Here is a 21668-nt window from a genome sequence, read left to right as displayed (position 1 = left end):
AACACAATAAGGTAGGTTAGAATGTTTTCAGTGTTTTTTCTACGTCAGTGTAAATAGAACTGTACGGAAAGCATTGTGCTTTAGCTGACAGTTTCAAATTTCAAAAGTAACAAATGGCGCATTTTTTAAGTTTTGTTTTAACTCAGATTGTACCACAAATTTCGTTTGTAAAGGTGTCAGAATACCAGGAACAGATCGAATTGTGAATCCATTTCTTATCTAGAGCACCGCAGACGAAAACACGTTGATATATACTGACAAAGGGCGACTCTCTAATGTCACTAACTACTGTCATACTACCAACGTTTTTTCTAACCTCTCTTATTCTGATATGAAATTTAATTTAATTTTTTTTTTTCAATTTTAAATTTGAGCTTTAAATGGCAATAAAAATACAAAAACCGTTGTGCTGACCGTTTACCATACTAAATGTAATAACCCAATATTAAAAATATTCCTACAAAACCATATCGCTGTTTCGTCCATTTTTCGTAGCAAATCGGCAGTGATTCACGCACAAAACTACAAAGCGCAAACCAAATATCTGCTAATTAGCGAAAGTGGAGACTTTAATCACATGCAAAGATATACTTTTTCCACAAAATGTGTTATTTATTTCTGCTGGGGCTTTTCTTACAGTACTCTGCAGGTGACATCTTAAATAGGACTGTGATATCTCCTGCAAACTATTCAGTTCCATACCAAGGAGTTCTTGATAGTTCTATTATGTACATTTATGAATTTTCAAATGTGCACCCTTCCATAAAGGTATTAAATGTTTTTTATTTTTCACCTACCACCAATTTGCTTTATTGTGAAAGGGGGTGCTTTTTTATTAGATTTATGTGGGTATACAGGTAAAATACTAATCAATAGCATTACTGATATCGAACTAATTTTCTTAGGCTTCAATATCCAGTGCAATTTTCAAATTTGACATTTTTGAGAATTCAGGTACTTTTTGAGAAATGAAAAAAATAAGAAGATTTTGTAACATTTTGTTATGGTCACCCCTTTTACACTTAAACTAGAAAAGTACATTGGCCTGGTCATGTCAGACATCCTGCACATCAATTTTTAACTTGGTTTTTAATGTAACATAAACTGGTTTACTTCAGAACCGTGGACCTCCTCGAGTGACTGTCCTAACAAAAAATGCAACAATTCAAAACCCATTAATGGTCACAACTCGGCAGCCAAAAGAACTACTTTCCTGGAAGCTCCCTCTTACAGTGGAGACTGAAAGTGGAGAGGAGAATTACATGAACACTTCCCAAACTTTATGTTATGATATTCTAAGTGGTAGTAAAGTAACTAGTTAGTTAATTATTCATATTAGGTTCACTTGATTCATTAATTTAAAACTTTTACAGCATATAAAGAGATTGAGAATAACAACCCTATCATATCATTGGCAACATCCTCAAAAGAAAGCGTGGATTTTACAGTCACTGTGGACTTTCCTAAGTACTTCCATTTGAACCATAACACTGAGTATCCAATTAATATAAGCCCAAGCGCGCCTCAGTGAGTTAAGTTGTGTGTTTTGCCCAATGTTATTTTAAATAGGTCGTTTCAGATACTTTTTTTACAATTTTTCAAGTTCTAGTAACTTATTGAATTTAAGAGCAAGTGAGTCTAACTATGATACCGTTATTTTGCAAGTTAACTCTGAGGATCATATTTGTACCATTGTCAGTATCCAGAATGTCAGTGTAAGTATATCAAACTTTGGTTAGTTAAAGAAGAAATCCCAAAAAACTGTTTTCAGTGTCCAGTATTTGACTTAAACCAGGATATCACCTTCAGAGGCTTTTATGAGACTTTCACCACAAAAGGAGGAATAACAATTCCTGTAAGTAAATCTTTTTTAATACCTTAAAACACGGTATAATCTAAAAAAAATCAGTCTTCCTTCTTAGCTATTATGTCATTGAGCAGCACTTTCAACTCATGGATCTCCTGCCTCAATAAATCTATTTCGGTCGCAGCCTGATGGGCCTCGTCTTTCTCTCTAAAGTACCTCTGAACTAGCAGGGACACTAATGCCGGATACTCTATTTCATTCACTTGTTTATCTATAGAGTTTTTTTTCGTAGAAAGGGATATTTGGCAACAACCCCCTTGCTTGTCTATGTCCCCCGCCGTTCTTGTCCCATTCATCATCTCTATAAACCTTATCACCCCCGCAGGGGTTGGTATGAGATTAAAGGGCGAGGGGGTAATGGTGTGCAGCATATACTCAATGTAGAAATCGGTTTTTCCAAAAGTCCACTCGACGTCTAAGTTATCTAGGACTCTCTGAAAAGTTGAAGACATTGTGGCAATGAGCATGTTGACGATCATAATCACTATCAGCACTTCAAAGAGGGCAAAACATATATATCCAATCGCCTCAGTAAAGCTGTGCTTGTTGATTATGGTGCTTGCAGGCGTGTCTCCAGGTAGATTTTCAATTATCACGTCCGCGCTCTCCAGGGGAGTCATGCAAAGTATAGCCCAAAAGAGCGTTTTTAAGGTCGAAAAGATGTCAACAAACGAGGACACTTGTTGAGTCTTCATTTGGTTCTCGTCTATCTGCACCATTCCGTCATAGTACTGATAAAACCGACACAATCCCGCACTGAATGATAAAATTATTATGCTGAATATTGTGAAGTATTTGGCCATATCGACACACATTTTCCCCAGGGAAATTTGCAGAGGTCCCAGATAATAGTTGAGCTTGCAAAAAAATAGCAGCTTCAAAAATGCCATTATTACTGCAATTGCGAAGGTGCCCTCGGCGATTAAAAGGGGATCCAAATGGTGCCAGTATTTGCGTTCTAAGTCTACCTGGTCATTTTTAATAGCGTCACGGTATGAGGCGAACCAGAATAGGAATGTAATAATAAACAGCATGTTGTTAATCACTGCGTGCCAATTCCAGAGCTTCCGAAAGTAGTTGCGTGGTCCAATGAGCAGTAGCATCCTGCAGCTGGTCCAAATATTGCCGGTGACAAAGGCGATTATGACATACTCTAGTCCGGAATTAGGGGGCCGCCTCCTCTGCTTCGTTTTGTCTAAATTAGACTCCAGGAATATTATGAGCAAAAAGATTAAATACCCCGCAATGTGGCTGATCATTTTATTCAAAGGTATGCTCCAGTGCTTCGTGAGGCTGTGATTCGGCATTGCTAAGCTCATCACGGCTATAATGGGCAGGAAAAATATGCGCAAAATCGGAAGAAGGCATTTTACAAGGGGAGATTTCAGTTTATACTCATGCCAATCCCCGCACCAGGTGGCCTCAACGATTTGCTGAGTGTTGGGATGGGCGACGAAAGTCTTCTGCTTATAAGCCATGGCTAAGGCCAACCGGGGTAAGTTGTAGATGCGCGAAGTCAACCCAGAGGTCTGTTTCAAAATGAGTTCCATTTCATTAGTACTCCTGCAACAAGCTATGAGATCAACAGCAAAGCTGCTGATTTCACTGGACAACTCTGCGTAAGCTATGCGGAACTCTGGCACTATATCCGAACATTCGTTTAGCTCTTTGGCGAGATGGAATGCGGTTAATATAGGGTCATAAGTGGAGTGACAAATGTAGGCAGGGTTCGAGACTGCTTTGTATAAATTTAGCCTTAAACTTTCGACGTAAAGTAAGTCATCTCTTTCCAAGTGCACGTGGCAGTCTGCGCATCTGCAGCTGGGCGGGTGCGGTTTGCTTATTGTGTGTCCCCTTTGGATCAAAAGCTCTATGATCTCGTAATGTCCGCATTGCGCAGCTAATATTAGCGGTGTAACATAGTCCGGGAAGTCCGAGCTGTGGGTCACCCCAACGAACTCTAGACTCGGGGCAGTTTCACTCATCTTCTGCAACAAAGCCTCCAGAATCCTGCGCTGGTTGTCCTTAACTGCATGCAGTATACAGTCGCCAATGTCGATTTGTGGCTGAGCTAGCAAATACTCGACCATGGATTCCAGATGGTTTTTGACGGCAATTAGGAGAGCGGAAACCCCTTGGAAATTTACACAATTGATGTTGAAACCAGAATTACTGTCCAGATAGTGCTTGACGGCTAATACGTCCCCGGAGGCGACGAGTTCGAAAAATTTCTTTTCGGATTCTTGTAAGTGGGGCAAGAGAATGCTGGGTCGTGCCCTGAGGGAAGAGTCGATTTCAGACAGCCTGTTGTACGGTACATTGAAGTTCTTGTCCTCCATTTTAATGAGAGATAAGAGACAAATTCGCCAGACATATAAGTTTGACGGGTTAAGGTTAACCCATCAATCTTAGAGTTAAGGATGGGGTCCCAATTTCCGTTAGGAAATAATGTATTATACAATGATCATGAAATCGTACTTACTTCGACATTCCGTGGTATTTCATTTTCCGTAACAAGTCCTGTGCTGATTGTCTTTAACCGCATGCAATACGTAGTGGTCAACGTCGATTCCTGGCTGCGTACGCAAGTACTCGACTATAGTGGTTCTGAACTGCCATTTAAAGGGCACAGATTTTTGGCACATTTACACTGTTAATATTGAATACAGAGTTATTGCTCAGATAGTTTTTTATCGTCAACAGATCAAAAGTTGAAGAAATGCGAAATAAACACCAAATCCTCTTTTTGTTAATATTGCAGCAATATTAGTTCATCTATCAATATCGATGTCGCTGCTATATTTGCGCGTCAACCTACATCTATATATATTTTAAACATATTCATGTTGCAATTTGGCATAGCAATTCATCATTGTTCCAGAAATATAAGTTCCCTTATGGTTTCTACATCGTATTCGTTGCCAAAGCTGACGATTATGACTGCAGCAAAGATATTACGCCTTCAGTACATGGGGACAGAACTAAGAAACTATACCTAACCATTAAACCAAGTATCACGTATGATGACTACGTATTTGCCGTTATTCTAACATTTTGCTGCATTGGTAAGTAAAGGAAAATCATTTTACTGACTTTTGTAACTCACAGTAACTTGCGGCATTGGACCTAAAGATAACGTTCTTTGGGAGGAAAATGTAGGCTCCATGATATGGTTTTATTATTATGTACGAGCTACAAACACAGCATTAAGGACGTTGCCTTTAGATCCTTCCGTATTTGACCAGAAATTAAATATTAATCCTCTTTCAGGAGGTTTTTACATCGTTTTTGGGTTGTTCTTCTTGTTCTTAAAGAGGTACAATGTGCCAAGACAAATGCAGTATGCAGTGGATAATGACGCTACAACGTCCCTAAATTCGAGTAAGGAAAAGCACAATCAGAGTGTAAATAGAGAAATAGTGTAAAAATGGCTCAATCTAACCATTCTTGTAAGCTCAAGTGGTGTATGCTATATGTTTCTTATTTAGGGATTTTAAGAATTGCATCCCAAAGTAGGATTGAGCGAACTGAAGATTCAGGTATGAGATTTATCTATTTGGCATCGCAGTTTGATGTGATGTAGAACATTTTATGTGTTTTTATTTTATTTTATTTTTTTAATTAATTTTATATGTCGTATTAGTCTCTATTTTATCATTCATCATTTTTTAATGCTCTATGATCTTATGAATATTGCAAATCACGTGAAAAAGCAGGATTGAAAACTTCAGTTTTCTCGATGAACAATTTATGAACATCAATTATCAAAAATGTATGTCATCTATAGCATTTTCTGTCATAATCTTTAAGTGAGTCCTTTAAGTACCCACCTTTAAACACCGTCTTAAACCACGTGACTAGTAATAACTTCTGAGCTTCAAAAATACAAGTTATCCGATCTTTGTTGCTTTGTTGAATTTACTTTCTTCCAAGGTGCAGCTAATCTGGATTCACAGTCACTAGATGAAACTGAGTATGATCGCTTAGAGGAAATTGACAATGACCGCGAGATACGACTGTGCAGAAGTCAGCCGGTTTTATCAGATTTGGCCCGAAAATCTCCAAAGGTGGGAGAAACTTTTATGTTTTACTTTTAACTCTAATTTACCACTAATTGTAGGAGTTAGCGAAAAATAGCTACTTATATCTCTACAATGTTTTGACAGTGGCGTTATTCTATGGTTTGCCAGTGGTACAGCTGGTAATTACGTACCAGAAGGTGAAGTTAATCATGATAATTTAGGAAAATTTGCAATCGTTCTGAATACTCTCTAAAAGGGTCTCTTAATAGGTTTTGAATGACACGGGTGAACAAGATCTATGTTACTACAACTTCCTATGTGCCCACCCTTTAGGATTTTTAAGTGACTTCAACCACGTCTTCTCCAACATTGGTTATATCTTGCTGGGAATTCTTTTCTTGTTCATCACCTACAACAGAGAATTAACACATAAAGACCAAGATTTTGACAGGGTATGACCGACCAAATTAATACAATTTTATTACAATATTTGCTTTTCTAGCAATATGGAATTCCACAGCATTACGGTTTGTTCTACGCCATGGGTGTCGCTTTGATGATGGAAGGAGTGTTGAGTAGTAGTTACCATGTTTGTCCCAGCCAAACGAACTTCCAATTTGGTAAAATAGCTTTGAGAAACCGTACAATTTGATAATTTATTAATTTTGCAGACTCGAGTTTCATGTACGTGATGGCGGTTTTATGCATGATTAAACTCTATCAAAACCGACATCCTGACATTAACGCAAATGCCTATTCCACTTTCGGTGTGCTGGCAGTAGCTATAGTTTTAAGTACGTCTCATCCTGCATCAATACATGTTAATATATCAAAAAAAAATTCACAGGCATGATTGGACTTTTCCAGAATACAGAACAATTTTGGATCTTTTTCGTGGCGTTGCACGTATTGACCTGCTTCTATTTGAGCATCAAGGTCTACTACATGGGATGTTGGAAATTAAGTGCGCAGCTAACTACTAAATGTTGCATATTCAAAAATAATTAATTTATAGGCGCTGTTTCCCTACAACGTCTAGGATACGTGATTAGACACGACTTTTGGGCCGGACCTATAAATATCTTAAAGCCCTGCTACAAGGGTAAGCTTACAAGTTAATTTGAAAACTTGGGAAAATGTATGGGTTGTTTTAGCCCGCTTTGTGATGCTTCTAATAGGAAATTTGTGCAACTATGCCTTGGCTACTTACGCCCTTACTTATCATCCCAAGAACTTTGCAGTTTTTCTGCTTTTAGTTTTTATGTCCAACACGCTCCTGTATTTCTTGTTTTATATTATTATGAAGGTGAGTAAAAAATTAGTATCTGAAAAATTATCATCATAATTTACTGATATTTATTACCATTTTCTCGAAACTTAAGGATGGAACCCGACGAATTATAAATTAGAATGTTCTGTACTAAAGTAAATTATTTGTTCTGTAATGTCGCTTTCAGTATTTACACAAGGAAATCGTTAAAGTAGTCACATGGATCTTCCTGTTTATATCAGTCCTTTGTGCCATTACTGCAATGTATTTCTTCCTGCACAAAACCATATCTTGGTCGGTAAGTATTCAAACACCTCAAATATATTCAACTTCTTTTGCCCTAATGATACGTAGTTTCTTAAATAAACATTCTCGCCTTTATTTACAGCAAACTCCTGCTCAATCCCGCACTTTTAGTATGGAATGCAAGCTTCTTCGCTTTTACGATTACCATGATATCTGGCATTTTTTGAGTGCGATAGGCATGTTCTTCACTTTCATGGTCTTGCTGACAATGGACGACGATCTGTCCCATACTCATCATGATCTTATTCCTGTTTTTTAGTCTAAATCTAGTCCAACGCAAGCTGCGACTGTAATAGTAACGAAGCAAGAAAATATATTATCGTTAACTGATTTTAAGTTATAAATTTTTTATTGAAATTAGTTGCGTTATTCGATCCAGCAGAAAGTACTTAAGAATTATATTTTTTCTTGAAGAAAATGTGCAGTTAGTGCTAATGCAAAGCATGAGGCAACCTTATGTGCAATATGGGACTAACTGCACTTTTAAAAGTGACAATATTAGTTAGTTTTACTATGTAAGAAAATTTATACCTTTATTGTTTAGTTTAAATTCACTGTGCTTTAATATATATCATTGTATATATTATATTTATGTAATTTTTTTCCTCAAAATATTCTATGGATGAACGGAATGTAAGAACCGTTTATTTAATCCAATATAGGACAACTAATAATCTTTTCGCAGTTTGGACAATTTCCTGAAACATTATTGAATGTTCGTTTCGCGTTCAGGCACACCAACCACTAGAATATGAATCGTTTAAGTCAAATAAAACCGTTGCAGCCCCGCTTACCTCATAAAGGCATTTGCCATGATAAAACTGAGCACAACAGCTATTTTCACAAATAATGTCGGGCAATTTACCATCCACTCTCAAAGAGAAACAAATACTGCATTCGCCATATTCGACCAGCAAACTCGTAGCACTTTTCATAGTTTCTCTTTTAGGAAACGCTTCAATACCTGCAAGTTTTTCTTTATCAATATTTTCTTTCGATCATTTAATAGTGAAATTACCTAAAAGGTCTAAAACTGCCTGAAAAATATTTTCTGTTAAAGCCCAATTCCCAAAATTATTATTAAAATTAGTGTTATATGGTTCAACTGACTTTTCTGGACCCAGAAATCTAATATCAGGCCTCTGGAAAATGTTGAAGGGATCTACTGTGATTATAACCGAGATATTCTCTCCTAAATTGAAGCATTAAAAATGAGTAATGACTAGTTTTGGACAAAAACGCTATCTAAGTTCAAATTCCACTCATATTAAATATTTTGTAAAAATGGTAAGTAAAAGTTTCTTATTTGTCATATTAGAGCAAAATGTGAAACGAATTGTAAGTAGTGACATTGAGATTTATTCTAATAACACCCAGGATATCTTTTTATACATCTACTAGATTTATCAAGCAATTGGTTACCGAGCCAAATTCTTCTGTAGGCATCACATTTGCGTGGTTTCTCAGGGTCCAGAATGGAAGTATTTCTATCAAAATCTTCCATCAAATTAAAAAAAGGCTGCAACAGCTCAATTCTAGCAATAAATTCTTCAAAAAGAGCCACTAAACTGTTGTTATTATGTATTGCTTCTATAGAATAATTAAAAATTTAAGAAACAGGAAGTAAAGGGTTCTATTATATATATTTTACCTCCTTCTGGTAAATCAATATCTGCTAGCTGGAAAATTTCTGTAGGTTCAGCATAGTTGATTTTGATTCCTACAGAGTGGATTCTCAGTTTGCTATCTGAAATATTATTAGTAGTTTATGCAGTGAATTGAGTGAACAGATATTTCTGGTTTAATATCATTTAAAGAATTTATAGTCTATTCATTTAAGATAAACCTATATCCAAGTAAACATAAAAAGGAACTGACTAACTAATCTATAAGAAACTGGTTACTGAGAACATCAGTAGTAGCTATCTAACTAAATGCCTTACCATAAAGGGCCACATGATTCTAAACAATATAAATTTATTTTTTTTTAAACATTCAGTAGATACTTGGTTCCATTTAGGTAAGCAATATGGAATTACATTTAAGCCTTAAAATTAACTTTAATTTATAAACTGACTTATGTACAAAAATTTATGTAGAATGAAGTATCATGTCCGGCCCAATTGTCTCATAACTATAAACCACTAATTTTCTACATTCTCTGTGAACTTTTTGCAACATGGTATGTGACTTTTATTAACAGGCTTACCTTTTACATCAACATTGATACTGCTTAGATCATAGCTAAGTTTGTGTGAATTAAAGTTGAAAAAGAATTTTGTTAGTTCTGAATATTCCTGCAACACTGTTCTGTAAATCTGGGAATAATTTTCAAGCTTTTTCTTGGAAACACCTGCTTCAAGGATATCTTGGATTCGATCTAAAGCTTCCACAGTGTTTTTGAATTTCAAGCTACTGAGATCATTTCTAATGTTTGCTATGGTAGTTTTGGATACATTGGGAATGTTTTGCAGGATATATTGATATTCTCCTTTAACAATAGTGGTTTGTAAGAGGGATATAGTGATGTCAGTATTCTTAAACGTATTATTAAATTAATTCTTGAAGGGGATACTGCATTCTACTGCTACAATCATTCGAAATTTACTTACGTTTATTAACATTTTACCATGGATAAGGAGACATTCATGTGCGTCTTCGACTCCTCTGACTCTCATATGAGGATACTTTAGTATCCAATCTAAAGAACGTTCCATTTTAGTGTTTCTTTATTTTCAATAATTATTCACTTCTTAAAAATAAACAATGTAAAACACTGGCAGGAAAATTATATAGGATTTAGTAAGGTTAGGGTTCAGACAAGTGTCAAACATCTGATTAGTGCCACTTACTGCAAATGGACTTTTTACAGCAGCTGTGATCTCACTAGATAATGCTTTTAACGTTAGTCTGCAAGACTGCTATGATTATCATTATTATAGAAATACCAACTAACTTTAGTAAAATTTCATAAAGAAACAAAATAGGGCTAAAAAGTACCCATTTCTACTCTCTCCATTAAACGCGCTAAAATCGTAGGAAAAATTACAAATTAGAATGTATGATCAGCACACATCTAATGAAATAACATACATACAGGGTGTTATTTTCTTAAAGTTTCATCCATCGCTGTCTTTTAAACACCCAATCCCGAGAATCAAACTTGTGAGTGTACTCATGACGTCACAAGCTAGGGTCTCAGGGAGTCGGTGGTTAAAACGGCCCGTTTCCACCTAGCTGCCTGTAACATACATTAATTACTATTAGATCACAGTCAATTTTACGGCACATTAAAAGCTAAACGAATTGCGTTAAAATTCAGAAAAAGCTGCAATATATAGGTAGTTGAGAATAAGCTGACAACACGTTACTCTCAAAAATCACCAGTAGAGAACCAGAACTGCGTGATCCTTGAAGGTCTTGTAAATCGAGGAGAGACCTTAAACGGCATATTGAACACCATTAGTATAAGGAATAAGAGTCAATAAACGTTTTCGCAAAATATTGACTTTTACATACATTACGTTTATTCTTTAATTATACAGGAAAATCATATAGGAAAACATATTGTGGTGTATTAAAGATCCAATTACTAAAGTGCTGTTAACTTTAGCTACAAGATAAATTCTAAAGAAATGTTAAGTCTTAAAAAGTTAAGCATTCATCAGATTATAAAATAGTAACTTGGTATTGGTTAGATGTTTTTTTATTTCCATGAAAATGACTTAAGTATTATTAATTTAGCTCTAAGTAAAACCAGAAAGCATTTAGACGATGCATAGTTATTAAGGGCCATATTACAAAGATATATTTATATTTTTTATAGATGTTTGGGGAAATAGTTTACGAAGTATAACTAATTTTGGTAGAGTATTTTTCCAAATATCTTAAAAATTATTCAATATTGTAAAGGTCGTATTTCTATGCACCCCGAATAATCCACGGGTTGCACTACGATCATGTGGTTCTACCAGTGTTTTTCCTCTATATGAAGTTCTATTGGGCTTCCAACTAAATAGTATATTATGAGACAATAACCAATACACTTAAATGTAACTTAAATTTTCATTACTCTTTAGACCTTGTCAACCGTTTGAAACGTGGCATAAAGGGAACTTTCCTAGGGATAGATAATGTCGTTTATTAAAGTTAAGTTTATTCAACAACTCTCAACCCACATCCGATTGATATATTCCTTTGCAACATTTAGCTCTTCGATTTTCGCACAACTACACATTAATTATAATTCGTTCACCAAACTTCCTGACGTTTAATTTAAACTAAATGCAGAAAAGGGGAGATGCTAATTGATTAATGTTATTAGAGCTTAATTTGGTTCATTCTATATACAGAGTCGATTTTCGACTAACAACCTTTTCTGTTGAATAAGAAGAAATATAATAGTTTATGGCCTGAATAACATTAAGAAGCAAATGCAAAACAAAAAAATACTTCTTTGAGGCAAAATAAGGCTTTTGAAACATCTTTACGCATATCATCAAATCAATCCACATCGCTGACAAGCGCTACACAGATCGTAATATAAACATTTGCGACGAAATAAAGCAATTGTTGCATTGTACATATATCGACTCAGACTCAAGTAAGGGTGGAATTGCACACTATTCTCAGTTAAAACCAGTCGAGAATAATATCCATCGTTTAGCAAATGTTGGGGCAAGTACCCTTAACTCGAACACCCACCTTAACTGAGAATAATGTGCAATTCTGCTGCTCCCACAAACTCCTCTGCTGCATAAAGCTTTATTCTCAATAAATAAAAGCAAGAATTGAAAATGTTAAACTTAAATAAACAATTATACATTATAACGTTCGACACAGCATTGCACTGCCCCGTGGCACGCGCGTCCTTGACTTTTTTCCTCGAGGTAGCCCAAACTTTGACTTAAATTCAATTTGAGCTTCATCTAGGATTTCTATTCGGTGATCGTGCGACTTCGGAGACCCGAATGTGAACGACACGAAATTCTCAGTACTGCCTAACCAAATCGAACTTTAAAAGAGCGATTTTTAAATGTTTTCAGCAGGACACAGTTTTGTACGAACCATCATTAAGTTGTTGTGAAATTGTCCTTCAACTACGTACAGACTTTTCCAAATTTTTCCTACATTTTTGGTCGAAATTTAAGATTTTTCGCTAGCGAAACGGGAGAAAACGCGATTACGACATGATACTGACAGCCGGAGCGTTATTGTTTTGTTTCCAAAGCCTTGCCACAAAATGGCGTTCCCGTGTGATGAATTTTTCTAAAATCATGATTTACAATTAGGTTCAGTTCCGAATGTATTTTCATGCTCATAAAGAATTCAACATTAAAAAACACTAATACTAAAATTGCAAATCAACAAAAACACGAGGAATTCCCTCGTTGGCTGTCAAAGCGGCGAACAGGAATGAGATCAGGAAAGTTAGCAGGCTGCACAGTAACTACTTAATTGTTTTACGTACTATACAACCTACTACCTCAACTGACACCCAAACAACTTCGTTTCTTCTCCATTGCGATTGCGACATATTCCTCCAGATTTCCAAGGCAGAGGGTAAACTATTTCCGAAAGAGGGTACCCTTAAAAGCGAACCCGTGAAGACAAACAAACACAAGTTCGGTTCTACGGGTTCCTTCTCGCGGAAACTTATCTTCCAGTCTGGGAGTTTTATCGGTGGACCTGAAACAAAAATGAGATTTATGAAATGGCGAAAATCAACAGATGGAGGACAATTGTAATTCGCATTCCCCATCAGAATTTAGGTAAACCCTATCCCTGTACCCACTTTGACGCCAGGCGATTACCTGATTTTCTATTAAAATCAACTCAAAACGATTCTTATCTTACTCAAAATAGATTTTGTTTGTGACTTTATTCCCGGTGGGAACATGTCTGAGATGGAACAACTCTGGAGTTTATGGACCTAGTGGTAGCGTCAAAACGTGATTAAACTTTTAAACGCATGAACCACAATGTTGCTGATCTATAAACCGGTTGAACACTTCTCAATTCAGATGAGTGCAACCCCGGGAATATTTGACCTGGGCGTGCGCGGAAGTTGAAATGCAGCTTGTCAGTTTTAAAAGTGAGGTTAATCAGTTCGGATTGCAATTATCAGGTACAAATTTGCATGGTAAATGTCTGAGCAACACAACCAATGCAAAAACAAACCAGGCAAAGTTAAAAATATGAACTTTCGACGGTACGTGTCTCTTGAGTTTCATATAATTTTTACAAATCTGATGCAAATTTCGCGAATTGCATATATATTCGCAGTGTCTCCAAGAAAAAGTCGGCCAGCGTCTGCACCAATTGCTTTCCTCAATTTCCGTCATTTTTGAAAACTAAGTCTAACGACGCTAGTGTCACAAAATTACAATGTCAATGTCAAAGTAAACAATGTCAACAAAATTAAAAAAAGTGCAACTACTTCTGCAAAGCTTTTTCAATGATCACCCGTCACTCGTGTTATAAAACAGAGACCGGGATTTAAACGCACAAACCGACAACATCGCCCACCTATAAAGAAAACGCGGTCTTTAACCCGACGCTTTTTTGCGGGCCCGTCTGGCGGGTCGCGGCCCAGACCGGGTTACGCAATTTCGAGAAACCGCGTCATGCCTAACCTCTTACCTCCACGGGCAAGAAAGACAGGGAGGCGAGGGGCCCCAGGTGCTCGCCTCGGTCTCGGTCCATTTCACTACCTGATTTGCAAATTGCAGGTTGCAGGAGCCGTGAACCCCTCAGAGCAGAGGACGCGCCGGGCTCGTTTATCATTCTACCTGACCCTAGAGTAAGTGTGTACGTCGGATGATTGCTCCAGATTTCAGTTTTTCTTGCTGTTGCGGATTTCAGTTAATTACTCAGGGGTAGAAAGTAAAATAAAGTCTCTCTCTCGCGTTTTCCGAAAAGGGGCCTCAAATCACTCAACTGTCTTGATCTGATGAAACATTTAAGTGCGGCACGTAACGTCTCTTCATCTAAAGCAGTAAATAACATAAATATACATATGTATGTGGCAAACATCCACCTAATGAAATAAGTGTTGCCCAGGGAGGAGTTGCTCTGCGCATGTGCCAAATTTCTCAGCTTCTTATTGAGTTTAAGTTATGCCCAGTGTATCTCCTCCAATTTGTAATTTGTTAACTCGAACTGTCCTTTCTCAGAATGTTGGTGAAAATTCGATTCATAGGAGGCGACGTGACACATGGAGATTTGAGGTTGGAGTTCCAACTTATATCGCTCTAACTTAACATGGAAATTTTACCATACGTGCTGTCACGGAGTATGCGCACTTGGGCATTTCCCGGCTTCCTGACCTTTCCATAGTTTCTTCCCTTTGTCAATTCTAAAAAACCAAAATAGTGGGAACCAATCAGCATATTCCGCGTATCTCCTCTACTTGAAAGGTCAAAGGCGTTTTAACGTATTTTATTTAACGTCAGAGCTAAAGTTCAAAGATAAAATACCTTCCGAGTCTAGACGGGCATTATCGAAAAGATTCTCTCGTCAACCCACACACTTCTGGATATTATTGCATGGGAATCAAGGATGCAAAAAAACCACAAATAACACGATATAGAGGATAAAGACATGTGTTTTCGTGCCCCTTAAATTCGACTTATTTATTACCTTTCTGGAGCGATAAAAATAAATACCAGAGAGTTGAATGTATGAGCTTGCATGCATTCACGCTAAGGAGCATTGTTCCTTTGTTATTGTAATGCTTCTTATCTAGCAAAATACCCGGACAGTTGGTGTTGTCACTGTATTCGAAATTTTTTGATAAACCGCAAGACACGTAATCTTTAGCAGTTTTTCACTCTGCCCGGGTTTCAAGCGGTATTTTTTAATTGCTGCTTGTCGCAATCGCTATATTACTCATATACGCCGCCATTGGGAGAAGGATACGGTTCTCCAGAGGTACACCCCACCGATCAAACCTCCAGTTACGAGAAACGACGAGGGACCAAATTGATTTAACCGCATGCAACAAGAGCCATAATAAACACATCAATTTTAACATATTCACCAACACCGCCTAGCAATACCAAAAAGGTGGTAGCAACTTTCTCCCATCGGCAGTATAACTCACCAACGCGTCTCCGGTTGGTGGTAATAATTCATTTTCTTTGAAGGAATTCGAATAATACGTATCGAATTTTGGAACCTCAATTGGTTACACATCCTTCCAATAAAAAAGAAACATCAGGCTTTCTACCTGCTGGGTCGTAGCAACGCAAGATGGAGGTAAACGAACGAGAAATGTGGGTCTGAGGTTCGGGGACCTAAAAAAGGTCGGGCCAACCAAAATTAAATTATTCAAATTCCTTTATCGGAATTACTTTTGTGGCCGCAATGGGTATTCTTAATGTAGATTTGGTAGTGTGACTTGAGTTATTCAATAGCGGAGTACCGCAGCCATGGAATACCCACGAGGGAACTTGTCGGGAGACTCCTAGATTAAATGGCCGGTGTGTGAAGTCATGAAAGTTGGGGATATTTTCTGCGAAGAAGTGAGAGAATTGCCAGGTCAATGATGATCTCATTTTTTCCAATCATTCTCGTCTATGATTTTGATTGATTTGCAGTCCGCACGAGATTGATGCATTTGAATGTGTTAGACACACAAATAAGTACGTTCTCAAATCTAGCGATGGCCACTACTACACTTCTTACTTCTTTTTTTTATTTCCGTTCTCAATTATTTTTTTCATTCTTTCCACATTATCGTACTTTCTTTTTTCGCTTCTTTCCTTCTTCCTTTTTTTTCTTTCTCTGTTTTGTCTATTCTTTATTTCCTTTCACGTTTTTCTCTATTCTTCATTTTCTTTCTTCCAACATTACTTCATATTTACTTCGAAGGTGGTTTCAACTTCTTCGTAGGACGTGGAGACGGGCAGACAGGCGTTTGACACAATTAACAATATCAAGCGAATGTTCAAATCATATCTCCATTAACACCTGAACGAAACTGCTGTTTAATTTCATCATTTACACACTCGAGTTGTTTGTCTATTTGTCTGGTAGGTGGTCTAGGACCACAGTATTGGTCATCAATATGCCCGGTTTATTAAGTTTGTGTGGTTTATTTGTGTTCGTTGTACCTGCTGTTGAAGTGTTTTTTGGTCTGAATTTCCCGTTAAGATGTTGCTGCAAACAATACATTTTCGTATATCGCAAACAGGTTTTTAGCTCAAATTTCTGTTGCATTTCAATCAATTATTCGTCTTAATCGCTGAAAAACTTCAGATCCTCAGCGATTGAGACGAAGGCTTTTCAGAATATTTCTCATATTTTTTCTCCGCGGTTCTGTTACTTTGTCGCCTTTGTAATATATTTTTCTGAATTTTTGAAGACGGCTGCAGGTTTGTTATTGAACCATCGTCCAGAGCCGTCAAAATCATCAACCTTTTCTGCCGTACTTTAAACGTTGCTTTAACAGTTACCTTGCTGCTTGAATAGAAAACTCCGTTAGAGTCAAATTGGGAAAACCAGGGGGCCAAAGAAAAATCACAAAAAATGCTTTGATATTCCAGGAAAAACACCTTGTGAACATTTCGTATTTTTCGCAAAATCTCGAAAACCAAAAACGATTTAGTATCGCCGTTTGAAGCTTACTAATAGCCCCCGAAAATAGACTTTTTTCCGCCAATGTAAAATACGCAAAAAATTTCAAGATGTCTACTGCTTCCCGTCCTTTTTTCGTAATCATAAATGCGAATGTAACCATAAATCTTTATCCTACGAACATTGAAAATAAAACTGGATTCCATTCTGAAACGACAAAAAGTGAGAGCGAGCAGTGAAAATAACCTTAAAGCCGACTTTTAGAGGTACCGAAATAGATGTATGACCAACACCAAGTGTCAAAATACTAAGGTGCTGACCTGTCCAACCGCGGTCATTGTACTGACCAATACCTTAGAAAATTTGCACGTCTCAACCGAAAATCTGAAGGAGATATTTCGCACAACCAATAAACGGAATGTGAAATATATTTTCCTTAATTTATATGAAGAGGCTGAATACGCGGTACCTAATTTTCTTATTGTTCTCCGTTTATTCACGTCTAGATATCTAGATTTCCACCACATATCAGTACATTTATGTTTAAAGCTACGTTTACCGTGTCAATTGGATATGGAGACGCCCTGGTTTCCAGATCTTGGCGGCTAGTACTAGTTTACAACTCTACTGGAAGTACAGTCACAATAGTGACCTTATAGGCTCACTCACATGTGAGTAAAGAGATTCGTAAATTACCACTAGCACTACTTACCAGCCTCAACTTAAAAATAGTTGAATGCTTTTAGCTTAACCTTGCCCGACAAAATAATATTCCGGGTGACGTCACGCACTCGCGAAAAACATACGTGTTCGTCGTACTCGCTATTGCGCGACACTAACCTTCGCAACATTAACTTTTCACCGGTTAACGTCGTTTATTTTTTAGTGGGATCCGACGAAAAATAGCAGTTCCTATCTTATCTGTCGCTTACTGTTGCAAAACGATGCCGATGCTCTCTAATTAGAGAGGTGTTTTTCTTCTTTTGATTTATCTTAGTCACAACAATAAACTAAACAAAATGATTACTTGTAACATCAAAGACCATTCGGACAGGAACCGGTTGCTGTAATCTATTACTTTAAACGATCGCATGCTTCATGGATGCTATCGGTCATTTTTTAAAATAAAAACGATGTGGGACTCTTATCCCAAATGCTAGCCTGCGCCTGCGCAGTTCAGCCCAGGTCAGTTCATAAGCGAAATTGATCCGCGACAAGGTCTATCCTGTGATCCTCGATGCCTTAAATTGACCCGCCAAACACATTTAAATGATCTGGTGAGTCTGACAAAATTTCCTGGATCTCCTTGCTAGCGAAAAAAGTCACAACAAACCGGACAAAACGCCACGTTGGTTACTTATAATCTTTTACTTTAACTGATCGCATACTTCATGAATAGTACCGGTCATTTTTTTTTTAAAATACGCTGTGGGTTTCTCATCCCAAACACCCACCTGCGTCTGCGCAAGCCGATTAAAATCAGCTCACGAGCGAGATTGACCCGTGACAAGGTCAATCCTATGATCTTGATACCTTAAATAGATCTACTAAAACTGACGAGCATCTGCATGCTCTGGTAATTCCGACACAATTTCCTGGATCTCTTTGCTGGCTCAAAAAACTTCTTTTTTTTTTTTAATTTTAGAGTTTTCATAATATTTATTATCATATGATAGATCGCCAGACACACCGTTATGGATTCAACTGAAATTACCACAATTTCTTCATTAATTAAATGTTAATATTTAATTATGTAATTTTGATAAAAATATTAAATAGTCAATGTGGCCCGAATTCTGACGCTTATGTCGAGATCTTGCAAACTCTGAGAGACATAGAGACGCTTAGACACGCGCAGTTGCTTTGAACATTTCCGTAAGAATCTCAATCTTGGTGGAAAAATGAGAACATTTTCCTGGAAATTAGAATATCGCATTATTTTGACTAGACGAATGCTCTTAGTTTCGATAATTTTCGATTAAACATATTTGTTTACTGGTAACGTCTAAAAAACCACTGGTTGCCTATTTTCCTTTTTTAAATAAAATTGAGAGAAAGGAGCAAAATCTGGTGACCCACTTACGTAAACCACTCTGTACTTAAATCCAGCCACCTGCATTACTAGACGTGCTTGATTTTCTTTAGTGGACAAGAACAGGTCTATTCCCGCCCTTAGGGTGGTCGCCTGGCCTGTTGACCCAAAACTAATGGCCCCATAGGCAACCATTGACACCTGTGGTGAAGGAGAGGATAATTCAAAAATGGCCGCTGGCCTTTCATCATGGATATCTTCCAAGAACGCGCCACTATACTGCTTGTTTGAAATAATTAAACTGATTTTAACTATGAATGAAAACTTTAATTAAACCAACTGGCAAAGTTTAAATTAATCCATACTTTACTTTAAATCACCACGTACCGGTTTGAAATCAATTAATGCCAGACCTGCTAATTGAATTTCTGGCATTTTTATTTCGGAAAAAGCACAATTATTCAGCGAGAAAATCTATAAATTTGCCGCTGATATTGAACTTATGGATCAGAAGGTCGACAGGCCGACGAACTATCGATCTCTTCCACTTAATTTACTCTTATCGTTTTTATCTGATCTGATTAACTATACGAGTATTCAAAGCCTTGACCCGCCCCAATGTCGCGTTTATTTGGGTCGGAAAATCGAAAGGAAAATTATGCAAACATATACCGATTTATCGATTATTTCCATTGTTTCATATTCGTTTGTGAAGGGATTGGTGATTATGAAGGGTTACTCGCACATTTACCTATAATATTTTCAATTCTTCGTAAAATATAGAAATAAAATAAAATAATTTATTGTTAATTTTCATTAACTTATAATTGGGGTATGACGTCATATGAGACTATGTTTTGCTCTTCGATTGATTTACGTCATGCAGCGTCCTCGATCACACTTGAAAAACGTAATAACTAGATGCTAAGGAATATTGACGAAAAGAGGTTAGATTTTTTTATATCAAATAATAAACGAATATGAAAAATAGAACCGCAGTTTTGTCCAAACTGTTGGTTAGAAAACAGATAACCATAGGGCAATCGCCAATAGCCACCAAGTCAAAGGACGACAACAGCGAAAATGTGGCAACGCTGCCGTAGAATATGATTACGAGTTGTACGAACGCCCTTGGTCCGCGAATCTCGGGCTCCAGGTTCAGCAACCTACATTAAAACACGGAAAGTCGTAAATGTAAAGGTCTTCTGCATCACAGGTTGAACCTATCTATGCAGGAACCCGCTCATATATGATTACGTTACCTTGAGATGACAGCTGACATTTTGCTTAGCCATGCGCTGCGGCGTTGACAGCGTCGAATCAAAGATCAATATGCGATAAGACCGATCGTTTTCACAACTGCCTAATATAGAATCAGTTTGAATGTCTCTGTCAATATGCGCTTTTTCTGTACGAATCGGTGACGAGAGTCGGGAATTTCATGGTGGCTATAAAGTAGTGTGGGTTGCGTGAATTGAGCTAGGAATTCATCTTCACCGAGAAAATTTATTTTATACGAAAAACTAAAGGTTCGGCATCCCAAACATAGCTAAAACAATTTTTGAAAATGTATAAATAATGCCACCAATTAAAACCGATAAAGATATTTGTCCATATTTATGTACATAGTCATTAGTTATGTATATGATATAAAGTAATATAAATAAATAAATGTAATACATAAATAAAATAATGTACATGCACCATGTCACTTATTCCATTTCATGACATGCTGTCAGTCAGTGTCATTAAGCGTCAGGCTGCACGTCACTCTCATATTTGCATATCTCTAAACGAAAATTAACGTTATGAGATATTTTCTCTGTAGACGAAAACTACGTTTTCGTTTGGGGTAAGTAGTGTTTTTCGCATAGCCGTAGAAAAACCAATTTTCAGTCTTCTCGTCAAGATTTTTGTCTAAACTTTATAATGAAATCAGTTGTCAAAGTCAACATTGATTAAGCCCAAAAAAATCAGGACAATCGAGCCGCACTGATGCGAATTAACCGCCGATTTGCCCGTAATTAACAGATCAAAGATGACAACGAGCTCATTTCATCCATTACTTAATTTGTTCCGTGGTTTTTCTCCAACAACCACGCTGCAAGTTAAGTAACAGACGCGATGTGAATGCATGCGAAAAAACCGGTCAACATCTTGAACGCACCTTACGGAGGTCTTGTATTAGTACCACAGGACCGGAATTTGAAAATTACCTTTTCTGGTAAAGATGTTAAAAAGGAAAATTTAGTACTAATCTTAACTGGTTATAGAATATCTATGTCAACTAATTAGATACCTGACTAAACTTCAAATTCCTTAAGTAATATATTTAAGCTCATATACTAATTATCCAGGTGATGATTATAAATAAGCTGTCTAAATAATATGATGAAAAGTAGTCTTGGTTTGAAAATTTTTAATATTATAACGCATTTAGATTGTATACGTAATTTGTCGCGAATTTCCTAAAATGAGGGACACTAATGCAACGTTTTTCCTAATTTTTTCTCTTTCTTCTAAACACTCCTTAATCCAATCTTCATATTTGACATGTAGCTATAAAATTGGCAGATTTTATTAAAACATTTC

General features: G+C 36.9%; 3 protein-coding genes across 6 annotated transcripts; 1 reads left to right on the top strand and 2 right to left on the bottom strand.

The window, feature by feature from the left end:
• The first annotated feature begins 276 nt into the window (after positions 1-276).
• On the top strand, positions 277-8053 carry LOC136344839 (SID1 transmembrane family member 1-like). Of its 3 annotated transcripts, XM_066292700.1 has the most exons (19): positions 277-431; positions 496-768; positions 1119-1317; positions 1374-1527; positions 1580-1715; positions 1772-1855; positions 4749-4932; positions 5138-5248; positions 5356-5406; positions 5801-5934; positions 5988-6086; positions 6159-6341; positions 6392-6509; positions 6561-6683; positions 6737-6853; positions 6905-6991; positions 7044-7195; positions 7347-7457; positions 7548-8053. In XM_066292700.1, the coding sequence occupies exons 2-19, from the start codon at positions 604-606 to the stop codon at positions 7722-7724; spliced, it is 2385 nt and encodes a 794-aa protein (XP_066148797.1). In that variant the 5' UTR covers positions 277-431; positions 496-603; the 3' UTR covers positions 7725-8053. The 3 variants fall into 3 exon arrangements, with proteins under 3 accessions (XP_066148797.1, XP_066148798.1, XP_066148799.1); XM_066292701.1 differs by having other exon boundaries at positions 277-768; positions 5807-5934; XM_066292702.1 differs by lacking the exon at positions 5356-5406 and having other exon boundaries at positions 278-768.
• Positions 1855-4656, bottom strand: LOC136344840 (short transient receptor potential channel 5-like). Its single transcript, XM_066292703.1, has one exon. The coding sequence runs from the start codon at positions 4204-4206 to the stop codon at positions 1906-1908; it is 2301 nt and encodes a 766-aa protein (XP_066148800.1). The 5' UTR covers positions 4207-4656; the 3' UTR covers positions 1855-1905.
• A 37-nt stretch (positions 8054-8090) lies between the features above and the next one.
• Positions 8091-10272, bottom strand: LOC136344846 (E3 ubiquitin-protein ligase FANCL-like). 2 transcript variants are annotated; one of them, XM_066292712.1, is made up of 7 exons: positions 10078-10272; positions 9675-10002; positions 9117-9212; positions 8888-9055; positions 8484-8657; positions 8260-8429; positions 8091-8209 (listed from the first exon to the last, which is right to left on the bottom strand). In XM_066292712.1, the coding sequence occupies exons 1-7, from the start codon at positions 10180-10182 to the stop codon at positions 8114-8116; spliced, it is 1137 nt and encodes a 378-aa protein (XP_066148809.1). In that variant the 5' UTR covers positions 10183-10272; the 3' UTR covers positions 8091-8113. The 2 variants fall into 2 exon arrangements, with proteins under 2 accessions (XP_066148809.1, XP_066148810.1); XM_066292713.1 differs by lacking the exon at positions 8484-8657.
• Between the last annotated feature and the right edge of the window lie 11396 nt (positions 10273-21668).

Source organism: Euwallacea fornicatus, chromosome 18 (genome assembly GCF_040115645.1).
Source record: "Euwallacea fornicatus isolate EFF26 chromosome 18, ASM4011564v1, whole genome shotgun sequence".
Lineage (NCBI taxonomy): Eukaryota > Metazoa > Arthropoda > Insecta > Coleoptera > Curculionidae > Euwallacea > Euwallacea fornicatus.
This window is presented reverse-complemented; position numbering and strand designations above follow the sequence as displayed.